Source organism: Labeo rohita, chromosome 23, assembly GCF_022985175.1.
Source record: "Labeo rohita strain BAU-BD-2019 chromosome 23, IGBB_LRoh.1.0, whole genome shotgun sequence".
Classification (NCBI taxonomy): Eukaryota; Metazoa; Chordata; class Actinopteri; order Cypriniformes; family Cyprinidae; genus Labeo; species Labeo rohita.
This window is the reverse complement of record NC_066891.1, coordinates 17,303,520-17,328,868: the sequence shown is the minus strand read 5'-3', so window position 1 is coordinate 17,328,868 and position 25,349 is coordinate 17,303,520. Positions and strand designations below refer to the sequence as shown.

The 25,349-nt window shown below is 35.5% G+C and overlaps 2 protein-coding genes across 6 annotated transcripts; one reads left to right on the top strand and one right to left on the bottom strand.

The window, feature by feature from the left end:
• Positions 1-1,223: 1,223 nt before the first annotated feature.
• slc2a1a (solute carrier family 2 member 1a) lies at positions 1,224-23,363 on the top strand. 2 transcript variants are annotated; one of them, XM_051096536.1, is made up of 10 exons: positions 1,224-1,315; positions 17,996-18,091; positions 19,059-19,219; positions 19,320-19,560; positions 19,655-19,817; positions 19,890-20,077; positions 21,503-21,607; positions 21,691-21,792; positions 21,871-22,074; positions 22,150-23,363. In XM_051096536.1, exons 1-10 carry the CDS (start codon positions 1,244-1,246, stop codon positions 22,336-22,338), a joined length of 1,521 nt encoding a protein of 506 aa, XP_050952493.1. In that variant the 5' UTR covers positions 1,224-1,243; the 3' UTR covers positions 22,339-23,363. The 2 variants fall into 2 exon arrangements, with proteins under 2 accessions (XP_050952493.1, XP_050952494.1); XM_051096537.1 differs by lacking the exon at positions 1,224-1,315 and adding an exon at positions 14,678-14,941.
• LOC127154757 (hereditary hemochromatosis protein homolog) lies at positions 2,534-7,197 on the bottom strand. 4 transcript variants are annotated; one of them, XM_051096539.1, is made up of 6 exons: positions 6,562-7,197; positions 6,192-6,237; positions 5,745-5,996; positions 4,291-4,563; positions 3,857-4,114; positions 2,534-2,815 (listed from the first exon to the last, which is right to left on the bottom strand). In XM_051096539.1, exons 1-6 carry the CDS (start codon positions 6,580-6,582, stop codon positions 2,673-2,675), a joined length of 993 nt encoding a protein of 330 aa, XP_050952496.1. In that variant the 5' UTR covers positions 6,583-7,197; the 3' UTR covers positions 2,534-2,672. The 4 variants fall into 4 exon arrangements, with proteins under 4 accessions (XP_050952496.1, XP_050952497.1, XP_050952498.1 ...); XM_051096540.1 differs by having other exon boundaries at positions 2,535-2,815; positions 6,319-7,197; XM_051096541.1 differs by having other exon boundaries at positions 2,535-2,815; positions 6,672-7,197.
• Positions 23,364-25,349: the final 1,986 nt, after the last annotated feature.

Here is a 25,349-nt window from a genome sequence, read left to right as displayed (position 1 = left end):
GTGAATTACTTCTAAATGCTTAATTTTTACTTCTAATGTTTGTTAAACAAGTTTAAATATAGGTAGTATGTATCTCCTATGCATTAAAACGATATAAAATATCCTATACTGTAAATATGACTAAATATGAATAAGTTATTCTGTATATATTAATTCATGTATGAAGTAAAAAACATACGCTAGTATGTATGTCCTACAAGAAAACAATACAAAATACACTACACTGTAAATATGACGTAAATAATTACGTGAATATATATGTATATTAATTCATTTATCAGGTAAAATATAAGATATTATAGTAAAAAATAATCAGCCCATTATGCTGGGTTAAATAAGCAACCCAGTTTGCTGGCTAATATTAACCCAGTGTGTTCTGTCCAGTATTTACCCAGCCCTCAGGTTAAATATAACCCTAAATTGGGTTGTTTTTAACCCAGTGTTTTTTAGAATGCAGTTTCTACAAAAATATTAAGCAGCACAATTAGATAATAGATTAGATTAGATAATACTTCATTCATCCCATAATCCATAATCCAGTATGGTACATATATCAAAAACACAATAGACAATCAAACACTCAACAACTACATTAAAGACACGGGTAAATATAAAGTACACACAATGCTAGAAGAATAAATGATCAATAACTGATAATAAAATAAATAAATACCTAAATAAAACCCTTGTTCATTTATTATAAACATATTTAAACAAAATATTATAACTCAGTATTATTATTATATTCAGATCCAAACTGTTGCATGGTCCCGTTTTTTAAATTATGCATTGCACTATGTAGTGTTTTATGTTTGAAAGAAATGCCTGGGAAATCCACTAGTACTTTTCGAACATTATTCGTTTTTCAACAGATTTTTTATTTTTGTTTTCTTTTTAACTACACACAGATTTTTTGCAGATTTTGTTGTCACGGTAACCTGTGATCAGAATAGGCAAGGTGCAGAAACTTCCAGTAGCTTGAATTAGACAGTACTGTATGTGTGTAATAACAATCTGTGAGTCCTTCCAGCGTGATTTGTTAAGATGGTGGTCAAAAGCTGATGACATGGATATTTGCTCAGTTGCTGAAAGAGGCATCAGGTGATGAGAAGCATGTAATGGGGGTGTTTTCATGTATGTGATGAATGAGATGTGGGTTGTGGCTTGTGTTTTTCCTTTGTGCTGGAGGAGCAGACAGCTGCTTCTCATTCTGTGTCCTTCTCTCTCTCTTTCACTCGTCAGCATGACCGCCACAGACAAGACCAAACCTAGCGAGACCACCAGCCTGGTTAGGCCGAGTGATAGCAGCAAACAGGTAAGTCTTATTTACAGCATCTTCGTAATTTGATTAAAAGCTAATTTAACTACGAACAACATTTTGATTTAGAATTGTTTGTGTAAACATATATACTATTTTTGTGCTAATGGTTTATAAACCTATACATTTTATATTTATTTTGTGCATATCTGGCCATATTAGTGTATGCAGGACTATACAGAGGCCTCAAAAAATTAAAAGTGTGTTAATTTTTCCTATTAAAAAATGTAAGTGCCTAATGCTTTTTTGGGTGAAAACAGATAAATATATATAAAAAGATTTTTCCTGCAGGCGCTCTTGAACATTTGTAGTGTTTTTAACTAAGCAGAGAAGTTGATTAAAGCAGGGTTTCCCTTTCCATCTTGTGTTGAGTGTGCTAAAGTGGTCTGGACGGAAGTGCTGCTTGAGGTTTAATCAGATTATTAGATAGGACTGCATGTGCTTTGTAGCTTTCAAACGATACTCCCAGGCCAGCCTGTTATCATAATATTTCCATGCAGTTTTCAGTTTTATTGCTGTAGTCTGAGTGGTCTTTGGTTGAAACATGATCAGTGCTTGGCATCTCACATCAACTGATGTTTACATTTCTATCCCAGATGATTTTAAATCACATGATCCGAAGCCTTTCATGCATTTTCTGTAATGTGCAAGAGCAGTGACACTGCAGTTAATGGAACAAACTAATTTGACATGCTCCAGTCAGAGACACAAGATACTCTAATAGAACAGAAGTTAGATTAAATCTTAAACTTAAGATATTTTTGATGAAATCCGAGAGCTTTCTGACCCTGCATAGACAGCAACGCAACTGACACGTTCAAGGCCCAGAAGGATAGTGAGGACATTGTTAAAATAGTTCATGTGACATCAGTGGTTCAACCTTAATTTTATGAAGCTATGAGAATACTTTTTGTGCACAAAGAAAACATAAATAATGATTTATTCAACAATTTCTTCTCTTCCATGTAGAGTTCGACTAATGATGTCCTTACTACCTTTCTGAGCCTTGAATGTGTCAGATGCGTAGCTGTCTAAACAGGGTCAAAAAGCTCTCGGATTCATCAAAAATATCTTAATTTGTGTTCCGAAGATGAATGAAGGTCTTATGGGTTTGGAACAATATTAGGGTGAGTAATTAATAACAGTGAATTTATTTTTGGGTGAACTATCCCTTTAAGAAAGAGATCGTCATCATGAATCTCATGTAACATAAACAACAATAAAGTAACAAAACTATATAATAAATTAGAAAATAAAAAATTCATATATAAATATAAGGTTGATCATATAAATATCATATGTATAGCAGCTTTATTCAGCAAGTCTTAAGGATGACAGTGGAAGAAAAGACAAATTACAAATATACATTTTTTTTCCAAATTACACGCTTCAATATGAAACACATAAGAACTACTATTAGTAGAAACATAGCAATAAGTCCTGCAATAAAACCAATGTGCAGAGAAGTTTTTTCATCAGTCATACTTGAGGAAGCATCTGTTTATGAGGGAAAGCAGCAGAAAGGTCAATTCATATTGATGTCAATCATGCATAACAAACTGCATGCTTATTTTATATAAATTAAAGATTTTTTTCTTTAAAGTGAATCCGGGGTAATAAGACTTGTATGGCTTAATATAAAATAAATGATGTCTTTTACTGATATATGTAGTAGAAAACCCATAAAAGATTGACGTTATTTTACGTTTATACATATTTTGGACTATGGGTGTGCCATTATTTCAGTGATGTGAAATGTTTTTTTTTTTTTTTTTTACCTGTTGCTATTTTTACTGAAACACAAATTGGAAAATAAAATACTGATACGATGGCCACAGCTACTGAGCTACTGAGGTGGCGATGGATATAAGTGTAGACTTAAAAATACCGTACAATCGATTTTAACCACTAGTCTAAATGCCCCTAGATATCGAGTGAAATCCGTGTGAAAAAAATTCAGTGGCTGCGGCGTCGTGACAAGCGTCTGCATATTTACGTCCTTCCAGGATGGCATCTAGCGTTTCTTGTTTCTGCCGTTTGTAAGCTCTTTCAGTAGCTGTGGTCTACTAAAAGCCTCAAAGGCATCAGGGCTAAAGTGGAGAAAACAAAGACATGGGTCAAAGATGAAGTTTTATTCATCTTCCCATTCTTTTCTCCTCTTCTTAGCACTAGGAAAAAGCAGTGAAGACTTACTTCTCTTGTTGCCCTTTGACTGAAAATTACAACCGAAAGCCACACAATGTGGCATTGTATCAGAATTTTATTTTCCAAGTTGTGTATTCCGAGTTTTGTTGCAGTAAAATGAGCAACAGGTTGTGCTAGTAGCTCACCGAGTGTAACCATTTCACATAATCGCAATAATGGCGCCCTGCACAGTCCAAAATATGTATCAAACCATGTGGATTTTTTAATTAGCGTAAATCTTTCATGGGTTTTTTACTAGATATTTCAGTAAGAGATAATTTATGTTATATTAAGCAATGTAAGTCTTAATACCCATGGTTCCCTTTAAAATCTTCCCCTAAGATCTATTCTTACCCCATGTTAGGACCATCGGCTCTGGAAGACTGCTGTGGTTTATTTGACAGGAGTAGTTGTGTGTAGCGTCAGATAACAGAATTGACACCTGAATTTGATACGTTTGGTCATGATTTGGCAGGAGGCCTGTTGATATCCCATCTAAGGCTGGCTGTCCATTAACCATCCACTCCACAGTGATATCTTTAGGGTAAAACCCCGTCACCACACAGTTGAGAGCTCCAGAACGCTTATAACTGATCACAGCTTTAGGGGGAACTGTAAGCACAGATAAAACACAATCAACAAGATTACATAAATAAATTAGGCTGAGTACAATATGTTCTTGTTTAAATGTAAAACTGGTTTATCAAGCTGTATATAACCTGGTTGGATGCATGAATATCTGTAAACAACAACACTGCATACATTTAAACATGCACAAATGCACTTGCCTCTCTGGTCAAGTATTGGTCTACTGTGTTCATAGAACTTCTTGAGTCGAGGAACACAATCACGATGAATGTATATGAGATTATTATGATTCCAGAGCTCAAACCTGTCTAGAATATTCTTAATGTCCAGATCTTGTGGCAAATATGAGTACCATTCGGGGTTGTCCATATCCACAGAGAGACTATACTCTCCATTGACTGAAAAATGATACAGCCCACTTGACGTTTCATTATGACTCAGCTGACAGCCATACATTAACTGCAAGAGTGGACCTGAAAATACGAAATCGTCATTTTATTAGAATTGGAGTCATTTTAGCAATCTTTTTCATTTCTACTATGCAATATAGTATTATATACTACAATGGAGAACTAAATTAGATAACACTGGGTTTCCAGCTTTATAATTCTTGTATGACAACCATACTGTGACCTTAAACAGTTATTTTATTTTACTTTTTTTTATTTACTGTTGAAAAATTTGAAGGGTTCTGCCACTGAATAAAAAAAGGTAATTCCGACTTTTCATCTCAGAATTCTGAGTTTTATTCTTACAATTACATTTTCATAATTCTCTTTTTTTCTCAAAATTGTGTGACACAAACTTGCAAATGTGAGTTATGAAGTCAGAATTGTGGGATACAAACTCGCAACTCTGACTTTTTCTCAGAATTGCATGATAAAAACTCGCAATTGTGAGTTATAAAGTCCGAATAGCAAGATACAAACTCACATTTGCGAGAAAAAAAGTCAGAATTGCGAGTTTTTATCTCATTATTCTGACTGTCTCACAATTGTGAGTTTATATCATGCAATTCTGAGAAAAAAGTGACTTTATAACTTGCAGTTACGAGTTTATGTCTCACAATTCTGAGAAAAAAAGTCAAAATTGTAACAAAGTGTTGCAATAAAAAAAATGTTTTATTATTATTGAGTGGAAAATGGGCTTCCATATGACGGTTATGCAATATCAACATACATTTCTGTGCTTATTTTCCTTACATAATCATTATTTTGTCATTTTATTAATATTGCTACAAAAGTGTTTTAATAAATAAGATGAAAATAAATGAGTAAAAATGCTCATTTAATCCTAATAGCTGTCAGATAAGACTGGTGCTGTCTCACAAGGCCACTACGCCACCTACTGTTTAAAACATCAGGTTTAAAATGAGTGGATAGATGCCTTGGTGTACTGAAGTAGCAAATTCTTAGACATCTATAGAGATTATGCGGAACATTATCGTTTATTCTATTTGCAATAACGTGTCTACAGCATACGTCAATATCACCCTCATACAATGCACATTTTTACAACATAAAATCGTATCAGTCAAAATGTGTATAAACTTTTACTAATACTTTTTTAGTATAATAAGTACTTATATATTTATTTTCCTCTGGCTTATAGTTTTAGACTACTTGTAGAACCAGTAAGAGAAATCCAAACCTACCTTTCAACCCCAGGGTTAAATTTGCATATCTTGAAAACAGATTGAAATAACCCGTTTTAAAGTTTGTGCAATCGCTAAGATCTCTCCAGACAGTGGTCAGAGTTTCCAGTTGGCCAAATGGATGTGAAAATTCATCAGAGGTGCTGTCATAGGTAAACACTTTGTAATCATCAAGCATGCCATATGATGAGTATTTTGGTAAATATTGATGTCCAGGAGCAAACATCACATATATGACCAAACTGTGATCCCCTGTAGGGAAAGAAAACAACAAGAGAAAATTATACTTTGCTCATGTGACTGTGATTATACTAGGTGTTTACAAATACTTTGCAGTACTTTTGTGAAGCTTTGAATAGTGATGATTATCTCCCACTGATTCCTTAATGTTTAATCATAAATGTAACATGGACACATGCAAGTGAAAAGAAAAAATGTCCAACCCACCAGAGTATTCCGCATGCAAAGCCACCAGGGAAGACAGCAAAAAGAACTGTAATAATATTCACAAAAATATGTCAACAGAATGAATAGAATGTAAATATATTCGTTCTACTAGAGACACCTACAGTACCTCCTGCAAACAGATTTCCTATCAGCACCTTAGTTCTTACTAGTGGGGGAAAAGCTATCAAATTAGTTATCACACAGTACAATAGCTTATTAAAATTTCTGATTACATCTTTCCATGTTATAGGCTACTATAGGCCGACTTATAAATGATAATACACAACAAAACATTTTAGCAGGTATTTTACTTTTAGTGGATTTGCAAAACGGCTACATGATATTGAATTATTTAGGTAAGTTGCCAAACCTGTTTTGCTCGTGTTGACATTGTGTCGACTAATAGCCCTGAACATCCAGTGATACTGTGGTACAATTACTTTTGTTTTCGACGCCACTGAACACAAACTGCAATCTTACCAGAATCTGGTACTGTAAATATTCACGTTAGACGGTCGGGACATCCCTACACTGATAATCGCTTTAAGGTGAATGCACTGTCTGTTAATTTACTTAACTTGGTCGAGGCAGCTTCCAACAGATAACTACAATATGCAAACAGAATGACAAACGCATCCTCAGATGTTACTATGATACAAGGTGCGGTTAGCAACTAGCGTCAACTTCTGAAATCCTATTGGTCAAACGCTTTCCATATTTGTGTAGCTGACGTAACATCATGGTTTTCCTGTCAATCACGATTAAAACTAATATGTTTAATTTATAAAGTGTATAGAAAAATCTACAATTTCCATTAGTGTTTTTTTTTTAACTGCATAAAGCGACATGGCAATTTTCATGGGTTCATATTATCAAGTTAAATTAAGTAATAAATATAAAATAAAAGATTTGAGCCAAATTACAGCCATTAAGTCTGAATACATGTGAGGCACATTTAGTCAGTATGTCAAAACTCACACAACCCATATCAGATTGTTTTGGATTACTATTTTTCAAATGGCTTTGGTTACACAAGAAATGATGACACATTCGGTAGTGTAAATAAGGAAAAATTACTTCGCATCATTGCACAAAAAAGGAAGTTCTATTTTAGAACGTTTCAAAGTAATCATGTGATTACTGCTCAAGTGAAATCAGCTCTTGTGACACAATACTTGATTACTATAAACAATAACGGTTACAGTTATTTAAGGTATTTAGTCCTTAAGAATTTTGTGAGAATTGTTTATTCGTTTAAAAAACATTTGATTTATTTTTTTTACAATGAAAAAAAAAAATTTACTCGGACCTTTAAATCTATACTAACTGCCCACTCCAACAAATTCGTAGCAGTTACCCATTCAAGTTCACTAGAGGGCAGAATTACACAGTGCTATATAAGTACAGTCACCTATAATTACCTATTTAGTCGAAAAATACTGTCTTTTTGTGACTGAGGTAGTCATAGGAAGGCTTGTTTAGTCTATTAGAATGTGAACAGCAGCGTTTATTTTTGCATGTGTGCTTACCAAGAGGAAGAACAACATTGCCTTGTCACCAGTTATTCCCCAGGCTCGAGGGGAGTCCTGACATCTCCGAGTCCAGTTTTTGTTGTCGCTTTGTTCTCTGTCTCCTCTTCTCAGCAGGGTTCTTGTACAAAATATTATTCCTTACGAATAAGAGACTGAAGCTCAATGGCTAGACCGGCGAGACTCTCTCTGTAACAATAGATGGGGAGACGTAATCTGTCCCTTGTTGCGTACTTCCTCCGTCAAACAGTCCCACCCAGATGAAGAGTTAACAGTAAACAGTACCTTTACATAAAATGTTTAATTATGAAGTGAACATACACTTGTAGTGTATACATGAGTTGTCTTTAAGCACTTTTATTTAACCCTGTATGTCATCTGACTCTTAATATGATATATTTTGTAAACTGAATGTATAGTATAGTAAGTGTAATGTAATGTTAAATGTAATGTATAGTAAGTTTAAGACTTATGTAAAATACACACTTAAATACAGTATATTCTCATTGAAGTTGTGTCATAGACGATTATACTCAAATTAATCATATTTTTGTCTTTTGTGGGATGATTTGTATCACTCTTCCAGTCTTCCCAGTGGACGTTTACTTTGTATAATCCAAAAAATTGTAACCAAAACATCAAATTTGTATCTGAAACCTTGTTAAACCTGTAATTTTTTACAGTCCTTGGGAACTGAACATAATATGCAAACTACACTATAGAGTGTTTTCACAATCGGCCATATTGACGGCGCTAAACATAAACAACGCCACTGAACCAAATGAAACTTGCACGTTTTGCTGATTATAGCTGTTGAAAATGGTCAATTATTGTCATGTTTTGGGCTGTACTAATCGGTCATACCGGGACAAACATTTGGAGTACTACAGACTGCCAAAAGTTATAACAAATAAAGAATAAGAGTGCAAAAAAACTGTCTGAGGAACAAAAGGCATTTGTGTTTGGCCAAACTGAACTAGGATTTCCAGGGTAAGAATCTTGACAACATTTATGTTTGTTCTTATCATTTCCGGTCAGGTAGGGGAAAATATCTTAATTAATACTTCTTCTACGCATCTTTACTACCTATTAACTTTAGTTTGTCAAAATATTGCGCCCTTTCATGCTTACTATGTCCTTCTCTATATGATTTAGCAGCTTCCACACATTTATTTCCGTGGTTTAGGCAGCATAAATTAGCAGAACGACATATTCAGTAGTACATTAACCATGCAATCCATGCTGTTGTTTAAATCCGAGTGAGTATCACCAGTATGGCCGCACATTCGGGTAACTGACCAAATCGTAATTGCAAACCCTCTATATGTTGTTTGGTAGATCTGCATTTTTGGTGCATGCACATTTTTAAGACTCTCCTAATATGATATTTACTGTAATCCTGCATATTCAAAAGGATTAATGATTTTAACCCTAATCCAAATCCTTCAGTTTAAAGTCCAAAACAAAAAGCACTTTCATTTAGACCTACTACTGGGCCATTGCAACTGATCCAGGCCACCAAGGTAGATATTCAAACTTGTGGCTGAAGTGGGGCTTCTGCCCATTGCACAGGGGCTTTCGAGTTGCCCGCAGGCTCCAAATGAATGCTTTGTAAATGGTTCATTATCTGTTTGACAGATTTCATAGGCCAGACAGGACATGTCTCTAATTGGACCACATGCAAAAGAGGGTACAGCGCTACTCATGGAGAAACACGAGGCTGCTCACCAATATAGTTGGAATGGGCCTCTCTATTAGTCTGAGTCATATTGTTCCATCATTGTTAGTGTAAAAGTTTCCATTTAATCCACAAGAAGGTGCTCTTTCATTCAGTGCCAGGAACCTCAATGACAGTGTCACTGTAGATAATGAAAATGACCGAGATGAGGACACAAAAAGAGATGGTGATGTGGACGCTCGCTTGATCAGATTGGTCAAGCTTTGCTCAGACAATGGCTGTCTCCGTTTGAACTTTGTGAACTGGCTGACCCAAAACCAGTGCTTGTGTCTACCCATGTCAGATTCACAATGTTTCAAAGGGCTCTTTGAAACTGAAATATCATCTGGATTTAAATAAACACTTGAGTTGCAAGACCTTATGATAATAAGGCACTACCAAGACCTTATGACCTTATGCGGTTTTTGACTGCACAGACAAGCACAGAACATTATTTAGAGTCCCAGCCTCAGAGAAGACAAAAGAGCAGTGGATTTATTGATTTATTTACTGTGTATTACACTGCTGCCACACAGATCTAATATAAAACATTTCTTTCCTAGATGTTTACCGTCACAGACATAACCGACTGTTTTTGTAACTCTTGTGTGTTTTTAACATAAACTTGTGTGTATTTGACAGTTTAAGCGCAATAAGACATGAAATAGAACTTAGTTTAGTACTCACAACTGTTGCCAAATCGGGCTACTTTAACACTGTTGCCATGGGTTGTTTTCCATGTACGCGGGTTGAAGCAACCCCAATAACGTAATATTTAGCTCTTGGAATGCTAACCCCGCCAAAAAATGTGTATTTTACCTCCCGGAATGCAATTTTTAATAGGGAACCGCTCTCAAAATGCACTTGGCCTTTTTATGGGCTAGTTTTGAGTAGCAATTTGGTGGGTTTTGTTGTGAAAATCTGGCAACCCTGGTACTCACATGCCCTGTGACAACCGCTTTCTGTGTGTGTGCTTCGGATTAGAGGGTGACACGGGAGTGGATTTTCAAACCTCTCCCGTCCTACTCCCACAAAAAAAAATCCCATCCCATCCCAATCCCACGAAAAATCTGGGAGAAAATCCCGTCCCGCCCCAATCCCGGAAGAATGACTCCCATTCCCTCCCACTCCCATATTATGTTTTTTTGGCTGGAATCTGCCAGTTACAATAAAGAATACAGTACAGATCACAGTATGCCCGTAACATTTTTTTACATTAGTTGAATTAATTAGTTGCATTAATGAAAATGCAAAATTTAGGGTTTTTTTATTGAACTGAAAGCCATCTTAAACAAATGCACAGTGTGCATTGCACACACATTAAATTTCATGTAAATCATTCATGCAAACACACGTTTCAGCTTCCACACTCGCACTGACACTTCAGTAGCGCAAATTTTTTTATTAGGTTAACATTAGATTGAGCGGCCATGTAAAGTTGCTACTACATACATCTTTCAGATGAAAAGCCATATGGTCGATGAATGATAGGTGAGCGTTTGGATGTCCTGCTGATTACCAGTCATTAACGATCTGTCCGTGCTTAACCTGCCACACCAAAGCATACAGAATAAGAGCATAAAGAGACAGGTCAACTAGAATTAAGTTCAAAATTACAATATAGTTTATTTATATAAAAGGTATATTTGTGTATAAAGTTGGGTTTCATAGCGTTACGATTCCCAGTCCCGCCCACTCCCACTGCCATTTTTTTCTATCCCGTCCCAATCCCGTGATTATTAGTGATTTTGTTTCCCATCCCGCGGGATTCCCGAAAAAATGTCAGCCTCTACTTTGGATGTGTGCTTTCAGAAATCTGTAAATCAGAAGTGTAAACTAATATGGCTTAAACAAAATAACCAAAACAAACATGTTTTTTAGCAGAGAATCTAAGGTATTAGCTGCAAGGCACAGTCCTATTCTGGAAAAGGGGGCAGGGAGCAGCAGCTCATTTGCGTTTAAAGAGACATGCATGAAAACAGCATGTTTCTGCTTGCACTCAATATAGGCATTTTCAAAATGATGTAGTAAATGATCTGTGGCATATTTTGAGCTCAAACTTCACAGACACATTCTGGGGACACCTGAGATTTACATAACATCTTATAAAAAGAAGCATAATAGGTGGTCTTTAAGTGTACATTAAAATCCGCTGTTTAATGTTCCAGTGGACCCTTTTCACAAGCCTGTAATGACGTGTTTCAACGGTCATCATCATCATAAATCCTTTACAGTTTTTTATATCTTGATTTTTAAAAATATGTATGTACATTTATAACATTATACTTTGTATTATATCACCTTTTCATCAAGTTACAAAAAAAACTAGTTAACGCTATGCAAGGGTGTTTCTCATGCCGCGTCTGTGGGAGGGACGGTAAATTTGACATTGTTCTCTTTTGACTGCCGATATCAGTCTAGCTCAATTTTTTTCCTTTGATGGAAAGTCGTGAAAACACTATTGTGTAGTTTTTCTTTTGCTATTTGAGCAAATAGGAATGCAAAAAAATATATTTGTGGTACTCTCCCATTTACTGCTCTAGGATTTTACCCAACTATGACGACTTGAGAAACCCGGAAATGTGAGAAAGGTCCATTCGTGTATTTGTGGTGTCAATATCATTGACTGGATGAACATAGCTTGTGACCTGTATAAATAATGGCTTGCATTGCTATATATATGCTTATGGTACCATAAATATAGAATTTTTGGACCATAATTGGTTCCTTTATTGGTTACTCCAATAGAGGATTTTCACAACGCATCATCAATCGGCCATATTGGCAGCACTGAATGTAAACAATGCCACTGAACCGAACAAAACAGCATATTTTGCTGATTATTGCTGCTGAAAATGGTCAATTATTGTCATGTTATGGGCTGTATTAATCAGTCAGACTTGGAAAAACATTTGGAGTAATACAGACTGCCAAAAGTTATAATAAATCAAGGATGAGAGTGCAAAAAACTGAGGAACAAAAGGCGTTTGTGGTTGACCAAACTGAATCTGGATTTCCAGTGCAAGAATCCTGACAGCATTCTTGTTTGTTCTTACCATTTCCAGTCAGGTAGGTAAAATATTATGCTAATATCTTAATTAATACTGCTCGTACATATCTTTACCACCTATTAACTTAGGTTTGTCAAAATATTGTGCAGCTTCCACATGTTTTTACAGAACAATGTATTTAGTAGTACATTAACCATGCAATCCATGCTGTTGTTTACATCCGAGTATTGCTAATATGGCCGCGTATCCAGGTAACTGACCAAACGGTGATGTAAGTTTCTAAAAATACATTTTAATAACCCATTTTCAAAATCACAAGTGTGAAACACTTAACCCAGGGTTTAAAAACACTGATTACCTAAGCATAGCAAGAAAATTACTACAAAGTCCCTTAAATCCAATGTAGCCTACCTGCTGTATTTTAGTATTTAATTATTTAAAAGTCACTTAAATGTGAAACAGTCATGTGATCAGACAATGCCATTGTGATTGTCGTGCTCAGGTGTGACGCTTATAAAGCTGAGGCGGGATTGAATTTCCAGTCATGCGAAGGTGAGTCAGAGAGAGTGATGCATGGAGCCATGTTTCAGCTCAAGAGGTCACATGACCTGAGGATTACAGTATCATGTCCTTAAACTCATCCTTCACAGGAAAATGTCATGCCAACCATTAATTGTTACCTTAAGTCGTTAAGTCCACCTAAGTTGACCTTCTAAAAACGACTTTTGTTGGTGTAATCTATAGTCTGGTTGATTTAGTCATAATAATAGTATTGTTTTGACTTCAATTAGATATAAATGTTGATAATTATAAAAAACAGTCAATTTAGATGTCACCACATGACTCATTTTTAGCTAACATGACAACATTTTTTCATTTTATTTTAAATGATTTATGCAGAACGAATGACCTTTTCTTTTGATCCTGTTCAGTTCGCTGCTGTCAAGTGAGAGGTGTTGGCAATCATAGCCATGCAAACAATAACACTCATTGATAAGTCTCCCATTCAGAAATAGCCTAGAGATAAGCGTGTAGTGGCCTATATATACAAACTTTCACAGGCTCAGTCATGTGTGGACCAACACGTTCCACTGTAGGCCTATTAAATGAATCTTAGAATCATCAATATATTTTTACAGTATTTTTACAGTTTTTTAAAAAAAGAAAATGACATTCAAGGCAATAAATAAGCCATGGCATAGACACATCTTTGATTTATGAACAATACCAACTTACAGACACCCACCAAACCCACCCTGTCTTTGATCCAGCATTTGTATGTTATTGTTTACGGTGCCTATCAAAGAAAATTTATTTAATCCTAAGGAACCAACGTCAACAGAAACTTTCCTTTCTTTTTGAGGAAAAGTCCTTTTATATGAAATGAAGACAATGAAAGATTTTTTTTTTCTTTTGAATACAATTTTACCGGACTCTTTCCTACTGTGAAGAACAAAGGCTAAGGATATGGTGTCAGGATGAAACAACGATGACAAAGCTACCGGCACTGCCAAATTACCAAACCTGTTCCTGCATTTAATCATTTAAATTTTATTATAGACAGCCGAATCTTTCAGATCAACATGATGTTTTGAAAATGCTGGATATTATAGGATTACGTTCGTTTCAGTTAGGATACATTGAATTATTTGTCAATTATGGCATATTTGATCAGCATTGTTGGTGTACTTGAAATTATAAAAAGAATTATACATTATAAAAATCAAAAAGGGCAGTTATAGAAATTATTCTTAGTGTAATTGGTCAACATCAGGATTTAAATATTTAAATTATTCTTTTAGTCTCTCAGTCATTATAGACACATTTAAATTACTAATAATTATTATTAATAATTATTAATAAACAATTATATTTTTCCTTTTGAGTGGATAGCGTTGTCACACAGCTTTTAATGCTGTTTCTTACATTTATTACTCAAATAAAAAAAAATGATCAAGTGGATGCTTAAGTCAGTTTGACTAGTCGTTTGTTTATATATGTATACGTTATATGCATATTATATATGGATATCTAGAAACACGCTCTCAGGTATGTCCAGATTACAACGATTAAAAGTCGACGCATTTACGTCACTCTATAGAATACGTGCAGCCAATCGTGGCGCGCATTTCCGAACATGCCTGTGTACACATCGCCATTCGGACTGAGGTAACTAAGCAACAGCCAATCACAGCCTGTGTTTGAGAGTTTATATTAAGCGCTTTACTCCACTGATGGCAGTTCTCTGAACGCACCTGACAGACTCAAGACGATACAAGATAGACTAAAAGAAGACATGAAGGCATCTTTAAACATGACAAATTGGATGATACATTGTGGATTTTAAAACTGTAATATTTTCGTTTTGTTGAGTGGATTTCAGGACTGCAGTTTTTACATCACAACGAAAAGAAGAAAATAATTATTCGATACTTTTTTTTTTTTTAAAAAAAAAAAGCATTTTAATCTGCCACCATGGAGTCTAATAAAAAGGTAATGTCATATTGCCTGCTTTATAGCTCAAGTGTAGTGATAGTTTGTCAGTAGTACCTCAGGAGTATAAATTGAACACTTAAAATATTCAAGAAAGCAAAACTAGTTTTGCCTTATGTCATTTAGGAAAAATAAAGTTCTTGTTTGAGTAGTGACTCGAGTGGTCAAAAAAAAAACACTTCATTTTGACTGACAGAACTGGTAAAACTCTTTAACTCTCATTAGATTTTTAAACTAAGGTCTGTATGCAACTGTACCTAAACAAATAGTGAAAGTGTATGTATGTATGTATCTATCATTCATCAAACAAAACCTATTTTTGTCTCCAGCAACAAAGATCTCCTGTCATCAGAGTTAAACCCTTAAGTAATGCAAATATGTGGTAAAACCTTCTAATAAGACCTCTCAGACCACAGCCTTACATAGAGGTTTAGAGGAGAAACAGAGTATTTACATTAACACTTTGTGTCATTGACATAAATCTCATTTATCTTGTTTGCCAGGAAAGTAAAGTGATGAAAGAGAGAAAGAGATAGTGGCTAAACAAAAAAAAAAGTGATCACAGCCTCTTCTGAATAGGAGAACCAGACAGCTGCAGGGTTAGTTAAGGACACAAAGGAAGAATAGATACAATACTTAGCATAATTAGTATTTACAGAATAAAAGAAAACCTATTTTGAGACACTTCTCACATTTGAGACACTTTAAGATTAGATACCTGTTTTTTTGTATGTTTTATTGTATCTGTCTATTAGAAAAATTTCCTCACCAAAACTGTCAAATTAATCAGTCAATATAATGTATATGCATGTGTGTTATAACGAACTGATTTTGTAGAACAATAAAATTTGGTTTATAATAACCGGGAGCTAGAAGTGCAGTGCTCATAAATTGAGATTATTAAGACTCCCTGCTGTAAAGCCTTTGAAGTCTAAACCACTTTGATTCAGTGGCTCAGTGGACCTTGCATTGCTTATTAATTTTCTATATGTTCATGTCATTAGGAATGTTAAGCTTCTCCTAGGACTTGAGGCCAGTGTTACTCAGTGAATCACATCAATTTATTTGTTTAAATATGCAAACCTGCAATAATTAAATGTTAAATAACTACACAAATATCTTTTATGTATTTAATCCAATTTTATTAACCACTGTCTTTGCTGCTGACCTTCGATGATCCAATTTAACTGATTTCTTTTTTTTTTCTTTTTTTTTTTTGCATACTAATAAGCAAAATTTACTTAAGATTAACTAACATTTGTGCTTCATTTTCTTTTATTGCTGAAGTGTGTTGAACTTTCTTCTGCTTTCTGTGTATAGACATTTAATTTACTTTTCCTTCAGCCTGAGGCTTATTTCACTTTTTGGTATGAAAGGGCTTTTACATTTGCCAAAAATAGAACTTTTTATATTAAAAACAAACAAGCAAGCACTGCCCAGATTTAAAAAGTAATGTAAAAGTAACGCAAAAGTAACGTAACACATTACTTTCCATAAAAAGTAACTAAGTAGCATAATTAGTTACTTTTTTAGGGAGTACTGCAATATTGTAACTTTCCCCAACACTGATTGCAACTGCTATTAATTCTATGTATTAACCTGGGTTACATAATATTTAACAAGGTTTAAGTGTTACATGTAAACACACGTGCTACAGGCTGTGGTTGGGTTAGAGCTGCACAGACCATGACAGCCAGAGGGCACAATTGTCTCAGAGCAAACCTGCCATAACAGTTACTGGCTCTTACAGGGAATGTTTGTTAAAACACAGCGTTTCTTCAACAGGCAGGGGGGCAGATTAAAACACTATTAAAAGGCTACTGATGTAACCCTTTTAAGCTTGAGAATAACTAGTGTTTGCTACCTAACTATGACAGGTAGAGGGTTGGATTCCCAAGATAATATTCAGGCCTATATTCTCAACACTTTTAGTTTGTAGGTTTTGGCTTTTTACTACACATTCGTAAAGTTTTACTCCGGCTGAGATCAAACTCAGGTCTAAATATATATAATAAAGGGAAAGAATGCTTAGGAGCACGTATGAAATCACATGCCGGGGTTAGCAGTATTGTCTATAGTTAATCTGGCCCTACGTGCTAGTGCTCACGATGAAGTCGTTGTTTATCGTTTGAAGGCCTGTTGAGCCTGTTACGTAAAAACGTGTGGTTGTTTGAGTGGATTGGAATAAGAGGCTGGAGTAGTCGTGGTACATGTGCGTGAGTTGGTTCAGGTGCTGCCGGATCGGTAATAGGATCATGCTTGATAATCAACTGGGTTTCCCTCATTCAGCATCTTACATGTTGCTGCATAATGGGTTCACAGATCTGTGGAATAAACTGAACCATTGTTCACAAGCTGGTTAGAAAAAAAAGTCAAAATGACTTTTTTTTTTTAAATCATACGGTAAAGCTGTGAAAGGAATGCAAGTGCCATATTGAATTGACTATTGTATCACTGACTTAGTGAAAAACTGCACATTTATTACACAACCTTGAAACTCCCCTGCATATAATATCTAATCAAATTAGTATGGAAAAATAGATAGATAGATAGATAGATAGATAGATGATAATTGCAACTTTGTATTTCACAATGTTTTCTTGAAATTCTGACTTTTTGCTCACAATTATGAATACACATCACAAATCTAAATTTAAACCTTATGTTTTTAGAATTCCAAGTTTACGTTTCACAATTTTGACTTCATTTTCTTTTTGTAGTTTTCTCATTTCTGCATTTCATTTTCTCAGTTTGCATTTGAGTTTACATCTGCAATTTTTATTTTGTTTCTGCCACAGATTTTTTTCTTACGTTTGTGAGTTTATAGCTCACATTTCAGACGTTTCTTCTCAGAAAGTTTATTTCTGCTATATTTTTACCTTTTCAGTTTTTTTTTAAATTCTGTGGCAGAAACAGGCTTCTATATTTTAGCATAAACAGGAATTTATCTTTATATTGTTCCTTAAAAATCAGAAGGACTGAACTAGTTATTGAGAACCAAATTAAAATATTTCTTTCTAGTTTAACTCAAATGTTGTTCTTTTACCTTTACAGCAGTTGACGCTTCAGCTGATGATGGCTGTTGGGACTGCTGTGATCGGCTCCTTGCAGTTTGGCTACAACACAGGAGTCATCAATGCCCCACAGAAGGTGAACAATTTTAGATGTGTAACAACAGACACGACACACGATTTGTCATATATAAGCGCTTAAATGGTTATTTTCCAATTATTATAGTATTGTTGATGTTTGTATATTATGTAATGCATCTAATTTTAGATTAGCTGTAAACTGTATGCCGTATTAATCCTCTTTTTTGCATAGCCTATTACAATATGCTGACTTCTTGCATGGACTATTAAGATATGCTTCACACGCGCAGAGCGTGCTAATAATAGACCAGCACTACAAAAACTCTTCAGAAGAGATTCTTATAACAGCCTTTCTTACTGTCCATAATAGGGAAAGTACAAAGTAAGGCAAAAAGATTACTGTTATTACATAAAGTAATAAAAAAGGTATTAGACTTGCATGTAGTTTGCCACAAATATGTGTTTTTTCGCCATTAATGATGAATGAATAAATGACCTTGACCTCTTAATACGTCACATCAACTAGGGGGTCTGGATAAATCCCACATATGCTTGAGAGAACTCTATATATAGAGTGGAGATCATGTGCCATAGTTTAAATATAGTCTTTTAATAGGATAAGAGAGAAAGTCAAAAGTTAAGGATGGTAAGGACATCATTACTGTAAAGTACTACTGTGATATTAAGATTTTTGGTAGTTCACATGTTCAGTGTAATGTTTGTGAGTGAAGAGATTTGAATAATCTATTAATATTTTATTTCTTTTTTGTTTCATATATACTGAGGACAAAACTGTTTGCAACAATAAGCCGAAGCTTAATCTAAATTGTAAGCCTGTTGCAGTTTTGTACGTTTGATGATTAACTTAATCAAGCTTAATTAAGCAGCAATCTAATGCAGTCTGTTCTGAGGCTGCAGCCAGTATGGAGTACTGCTCCCTCTGCTGATGCAATGTAGAACTGCTGACTCTTGACTTAAAAGAAATCTGAAATGAAAACCTAAAGAGTATGTTTTTTCTCTCATAGACCATCGAGGCTTTCTATAATGAGACGTGGTATAAGAGGTACTCGGATTACATGCCGTCAACCACTCTAACAACACTTTGGTCTGTATCGGTGGCCATTTTCTCTGTAGGTGGCATTTTCGGCTCCTTTTCGGTTGGGCTCTTTGTAAACCGCTTTGGCAGGTAACTTGACTGTCCAATCAGAAGTTTACAAATGGTGCACTTTTATCCTGAATTCACTGTTTTTAAACTTTCTCTTTCTGTCTTTCTGATCTTTTAACAGGAGGAACTCGATGCTCATTGTTAATATTCTGGCCTTCATAGCTGCCGCATTAATGGGCTTTTCCAAGCTGGCCGAATCCTGGGAGATGCTTATTATCGGACGCTTCATTGTGGGGCTTTACTCTGGCCTGTCCACAGGCTTTGTACCAATGTATGTAGGAGAAATCGCCCCAACTTCATTACGTGGGGCACTGGGGACACTTCATCAGCTTGGCATTGTCATTGGCATCCTCATAGCACAGGTTAATTCAAGTGTTTCTTTTACTATGAGACCACCTTTAGTAATCATTAAGACTTTTACATTGTATAGATGGGAACTTTTGCTTTGTTCTGTAGATTTTTGGTATTAAAGAAATCATGGGGACCCCTACAATGTGGCCCTTCCTGCTTGGCTTTACTTTCATCCCAGCTGTACTCCAGTGTGCACTGCTGCCCTTCTGCCCTGAAAGCCCACGCTACCTCCTCATCAACCAGAATGAGGAGGCCAAAGCCAAGAGTGGTGAGTTTTTAATACTAAGTTAAGATGTTGTCTAGGGTTTCAACAGTCTGGCTAACTAACTCATTTCCACAGTGCTGAAGAAGCTCCGTGGCACTGAGGATGTGGCTGCAGACATGCAGGAGATGAGGGAGGAGAGCAGGCAGATGATGAGGGAGAAGACGGTCACCATCCCTGAGCTCTTCCGCTCATTGCTCTACCGTCAGCCCATTTTCATTGCCATCATGCTGCAGCTCTCCCAGCAGTTCTCTGGTATCAATGCTGTACGTTTCCTTGATTTCTTTATCTAGTATTTAATTGGCAATCCATCGATCTACTTATCCATCAAATTATAATAATTTTTATTGTTACTGATAAAAAATTATTATCATTATTTTATGTAAAGCAAAAATTAATACATAGAATTGTATATATATACACATTTTAAATTGTAATAATATAGCTGAAAGCACCAATTACCAGGGTTCAAGTGCTTAAACGCATTTAAGCACATATGAAAAAGAATTTACATATTATTTAGCAAGCTTATAACCACCTACATTTTTGCAAAAAAACTTTGCAGGCTTTTTTAGAATCACCTGTTGCATGTGCTCACCTAGTTTCTTGAAGTTTTGAGATTTCGTTTAGGCATTATAGCTTCCCAAATGGTAAATTTCCAAATGGCAAATTTCCAATTTTTTTGGTAATTATTGACCTCAAAATTTATGGCCAATGGCGGCCATGTTTTTTGAGATACGTGAATGTCCTTATAGTCAACTGTGGTGCTTTCGACCAAGATCGTGCTTACCAATTTTCATGTTGATAAGACAAATTAGTAGTTATAGCAATTTTTCCCCTCTTATAGTGGCACCAAGTGGCCAAACTCTGCAATTTTTTTATTCTCAGATTGAGCTTTTTACATAAGTGTTCTGAGTAAATCAATGTAAAAGTACAAGTCGTTTTAACTCATTTTATGGTAATAACTTAAAATGACTTGTAGTTTTAAGTTGACTTCACTTAAAATTTTAAGGCAGCTGCTGAACTTAAGTTAAGTTGAAACTGGTGAAAACTTTTTACAGTGTACGCAAGTTTTTCAAAAAATCCAAAATAGCCCAAAATTTCACAAACACTTGAGCCTACGACGAACGGTTAAGTGATTTCGTACTTTTGATCACTGTAGCGCACCTATGAGGCCCGTGAGTACTACCATCCCTCCAATTTTCAAGTTTCTATGACTTACGGTTTGGTCTGCACAATCAGTTTTATGTAGAGATAGCTGATTCTTGGCCATTTCAGCAAATACAATAGGGTTTCAGCGCTACGTGGCTCTAAATATTTCACAATATTACTGTTTTTACTCTATTTTTCATCAAATAAATATAGCCTTGGTGAGCATAAGACAAGAGGCTTTTTACAAAATAATTAAATTTCACGTTTGACCGGCAGTGTGCATATTTATTACAGCTGCTACTGCTACTATCCTTACAAATAATAAAGTTTTGTTTTAAACTGTGTTTTAGGGTTTTATTTAGCTTTTTTTCACATGGATGAGAATAAATGAGAAAGCTTTTTAATGAGATGCTTATTTGCATCTACAACTAATTTGTCCCAGCTAATATAAATAAATGCATTACAAAGCTAGTCAGTAGGCCAATGTTGCACCTGTTGATGTTCAACGATTTTGAAGGGCATGTAATTGTATCTTCCAGGTTTTTTATTACTCCACTGGTATATTTGAGAAAGCAGGAGTGCCTGAGCCGGTCTATGCCACCATTGGTGCTGGAGTTGTAAACACAGCATTCACAGTTGTGTCGGTAAGTCAGTAAGAGCATTTGTCCTTTGTTAAGGCTCATGACAGTGTTTTGGATAAAAATGCTTTTATCTTGCTCTAATTTAGCTGTTCATTGTGGAACGAGCTGGTCGAAGATCACTACATCTTGTTGGGCTGATGGGAATGGCTGTGTCTTCTGTTCTCATGACCATCGCTATGGCGCTACTAGTATGTATATGCTTACTTTGATGCACTATATTTCTGTTTGATGTTTAATGGTGTATATTCACTAATCATCCTTTGCAGGATCAAGTGAAATGGATGTCGTATGTCAGCATCGTAGCCATCTTTAGTTTTGTGGCATTTTTCGAGATCGGACCAGGCCCGATCCCATGGTTCATTGTAGCAGAACTCTTCAGTCAAGGTCCCCGGCCTTCTGCCATCGCTGTTGCTGGTTTCTCCAACTGGTTTGCTAACTTCTTGGTGGGAATGTGCTTCCAGTATGTTGAGGTATGAAAACATTAACTCTTCTTTCATTTCTCTTTTTTATCACATTGGTTCTAATACAGGTTTTTCCCTTCATAGGAACTGACAGGCCCATACGTTTTCATCATCTTCACTGTCCTCCTGCTGATATTCTTCGTCTTCACCTACTTTAAAGTTCCTGAGACCAAAGGCCGGACATTTGAAGAGATCTCGGCGAGCTTCCGCTCAGGGGCAGAGAAATATACCCGAGATGATCTGAACACACTGGGGGCAGATTCCCAGCTCTGAGCGCTACGTCACGTTTATACAGTAATGCTGTAGACTAACCAAGTGAGTGTCTTTGGATATAGCACGGTGGGTATGTTCACAATGGCAAACTACTATATTACTCCTACTAGGATTGCTGTAGGTTATGCAGTGTTCACTATGCACTAGTGTTGTCACGATACTGGAATTTCTAACTTGACAATGAGCTATATTGTTACAATAATGAAAACTTCTTGAGGTGGTAAAACATTGGAGAAAAACTTACACTGTACACTGGAGAAAAGCTTAAGGATTTGCATGTTTACTTCAAATGTTTTTTAAAAACAAGTATTATTTTTGCTATTTTATTACCCAGAATAGGGTGGTGTGACCATTATGGATTGCTGTATACCATTATGAGTAATGCAACATAGCCTTTAATACAGGACAGAATACTGTGAAATAATGGTCACGTTCACACTGTCAGTTTTTGGGACTGACAACCGCATTTACTTACAGGTGTAACTCTCAAAATGTCCCGTTCACACAGCAGCTAGCAGTCGCTTTTCAAATACTGTCTGTATTACATGCAACGGAAGTCAAGCCCGTATTCCTTACTAGTAACCATAGCGACAGAGACCAAAGCAATATCAAAGATGGCGACGTCCGTAAAACTGAGGCTGTGTCCGAAAGCCTAGACAGCTGACTTATCAGTTAGTGACTTTGCAGGCCACGTTTTTGCACGAAGGCATCTCATAAAACTGATTTCAGACAGGCTTCTGAGGCAGCGTAACGGTTTAATGATCTACAACAAAATAGAATGAGTTTTGATGATAACAAAACAAATATTTAGATACTATAATATTGATTTCTCGCTAGAAATAACATCAAAAGTGCAAAAAGTTAGTCAGAAATATACATTTACACACAAACTGACGTTCAGATGCCATCTTTATTTTTTTCGCTCACGGAATGGAACGCACAGAATTGTGGGATATCGAAGGCAGCGAAGGATACGTCTACGCTGCCTTCAAAATTCGATCAGAAGGTACCTCCGAAGACAGGAAGTGAAATCGAATTTGTATTCGGACGTGCCTTGATGCCTCCCTGCCTTTTAGAGCCTTCGGACGCAGCCTGAAAGTCTTACCGCTTTCTGACGACAAGAGTCCTATCGAGCTGCGAGTTCATCCATCAAATTATCATCAACCGACAGCAGCTTTTAAATTTGAGTGGAGGGCGGAGCATTTGAACCGAGCGCAGGATACAAAACTGGCGGGAGGGAGCGGCTCCGGTGGAGACTGGATATAAACTTTCAGATGACACACAGCCCATTTCTCCGTCACTGTAAGTTACCGAAACCACAAATTAAACCACGCAGCACACGGTAGACGCACTCAATGACGTGACGGACAACTAGTTGTCCAGTTCTGTTCCGTTCACACAGCGCGTGTGTTCCAAGAATGTGGTTGTGAGTTCTGAAAATTTACGGGTGTGAGTTCGGTTATAGAATGCGGTTGTCACACCCATAAATAACCGTACTGTGTGTGAACGTAACCGTATTAAGGACTCATACGGTATTGACAACCGTATTCTGTTGCTGTGTGAACGTGGCCGTTATTTCAAACACTCACTGACTTCATGAAGTGAATTTACAGCTGGTATCAGTGTATCGATACTACAGAGGAGTTTTGAAACCGCCTATGATTGAAACTGTTTCAGATATTGCAGTATCGATATTTATTGAAAAATCGATATTTTTGACAACACTAGTATGCATATTTACTGACTGCATTGAATACTCAAATGACTTACTACTTTTGCCAAATTGTGCAATATTTGACCAGTACATGCTACTTCTGATTACTTCTGAATTACTTATTATGTTACTGGACTGACAAAAAGTGAATATTTATGTACGAAATTGTATTAAACATTGTAAATCGTAACCAGACAACTCTCTCTAATGTAAAATATGCGACAATTTGATAACAATGTACCATACTACAATTTAAAAAACTTTTTTTTGCATACTGCATACTATTATAAATGTTTTTTTACATACTGTACTATTACTTTTTACATATTATATTTTTACAATAATATGTAGTGTACAGTATGATGTAGCATGCAGTATGCAGGATTTTAGTATTCCATTTTGAACTTTCCCATTGTACGTAGAATGTTTTCGCATTCTGAAATGGAGAGTAGTATCTAAAAATAATAATCACAATTACTGCATGTTTACATGCATATGAAGAAGATTATTGTACATTTGTGTACTATTAGATCATTTGAATGATTCAGTTCGCACAATTCAATTTAAATATGTTGGGTTTTTTTGGTGGGGGGTTTTCTTTTAGACTGGCACTTTTAATCATTTTAACAGTTTTGCTATTGTCCAGTCAACACATGAGGAGTTCTGATATAATATGTCTCGTTATATGAAGTATAATGATATCAGAAATGCATATTGCAACATTATGGTGTCAGATTATAATATGTTTTTATCAATACTTGAACTGTAGCTTTACCAAGGAGTGTCAAGATTAGCTAACACAAAGAATACAACCTCAAAAAATGTTTTTTACATTTAAAATTTACATTTTCAGAAGTCTGAATTAGGGTCTCCGTATATTATGAGGTTTAATATTTTTCCAAATCAGACAAATCTTATTCTGACCTTCAGTAAATTAACCCAACTAATATATTTGTTATACTATGATATAAAGAATTATATTTTAGAATTGTGCATAATGTTTGATGTTTGTGTGATGCTGAGAATTTAGTATATTGTTCATTTTGCAAAAGTGCAATAATTGTTCACATCCTGTCTATTTATTTCACATATTGCTAGGCATTATGTATGAAACAGGCTTCTAATATTTCTTATGTAAAAAATATATCTATTTTTATGTATAAGAGTGTTTTCATTTAACATGGCATAGACTGACATAGAGCCATTCATCCAGAGGATGTAAATAGGTTCAGGTTTACTAAAGCATTGCTATTTTTTTAATAGATGTGCTTAGTATTTTGAATTTTTTTAAACTTCC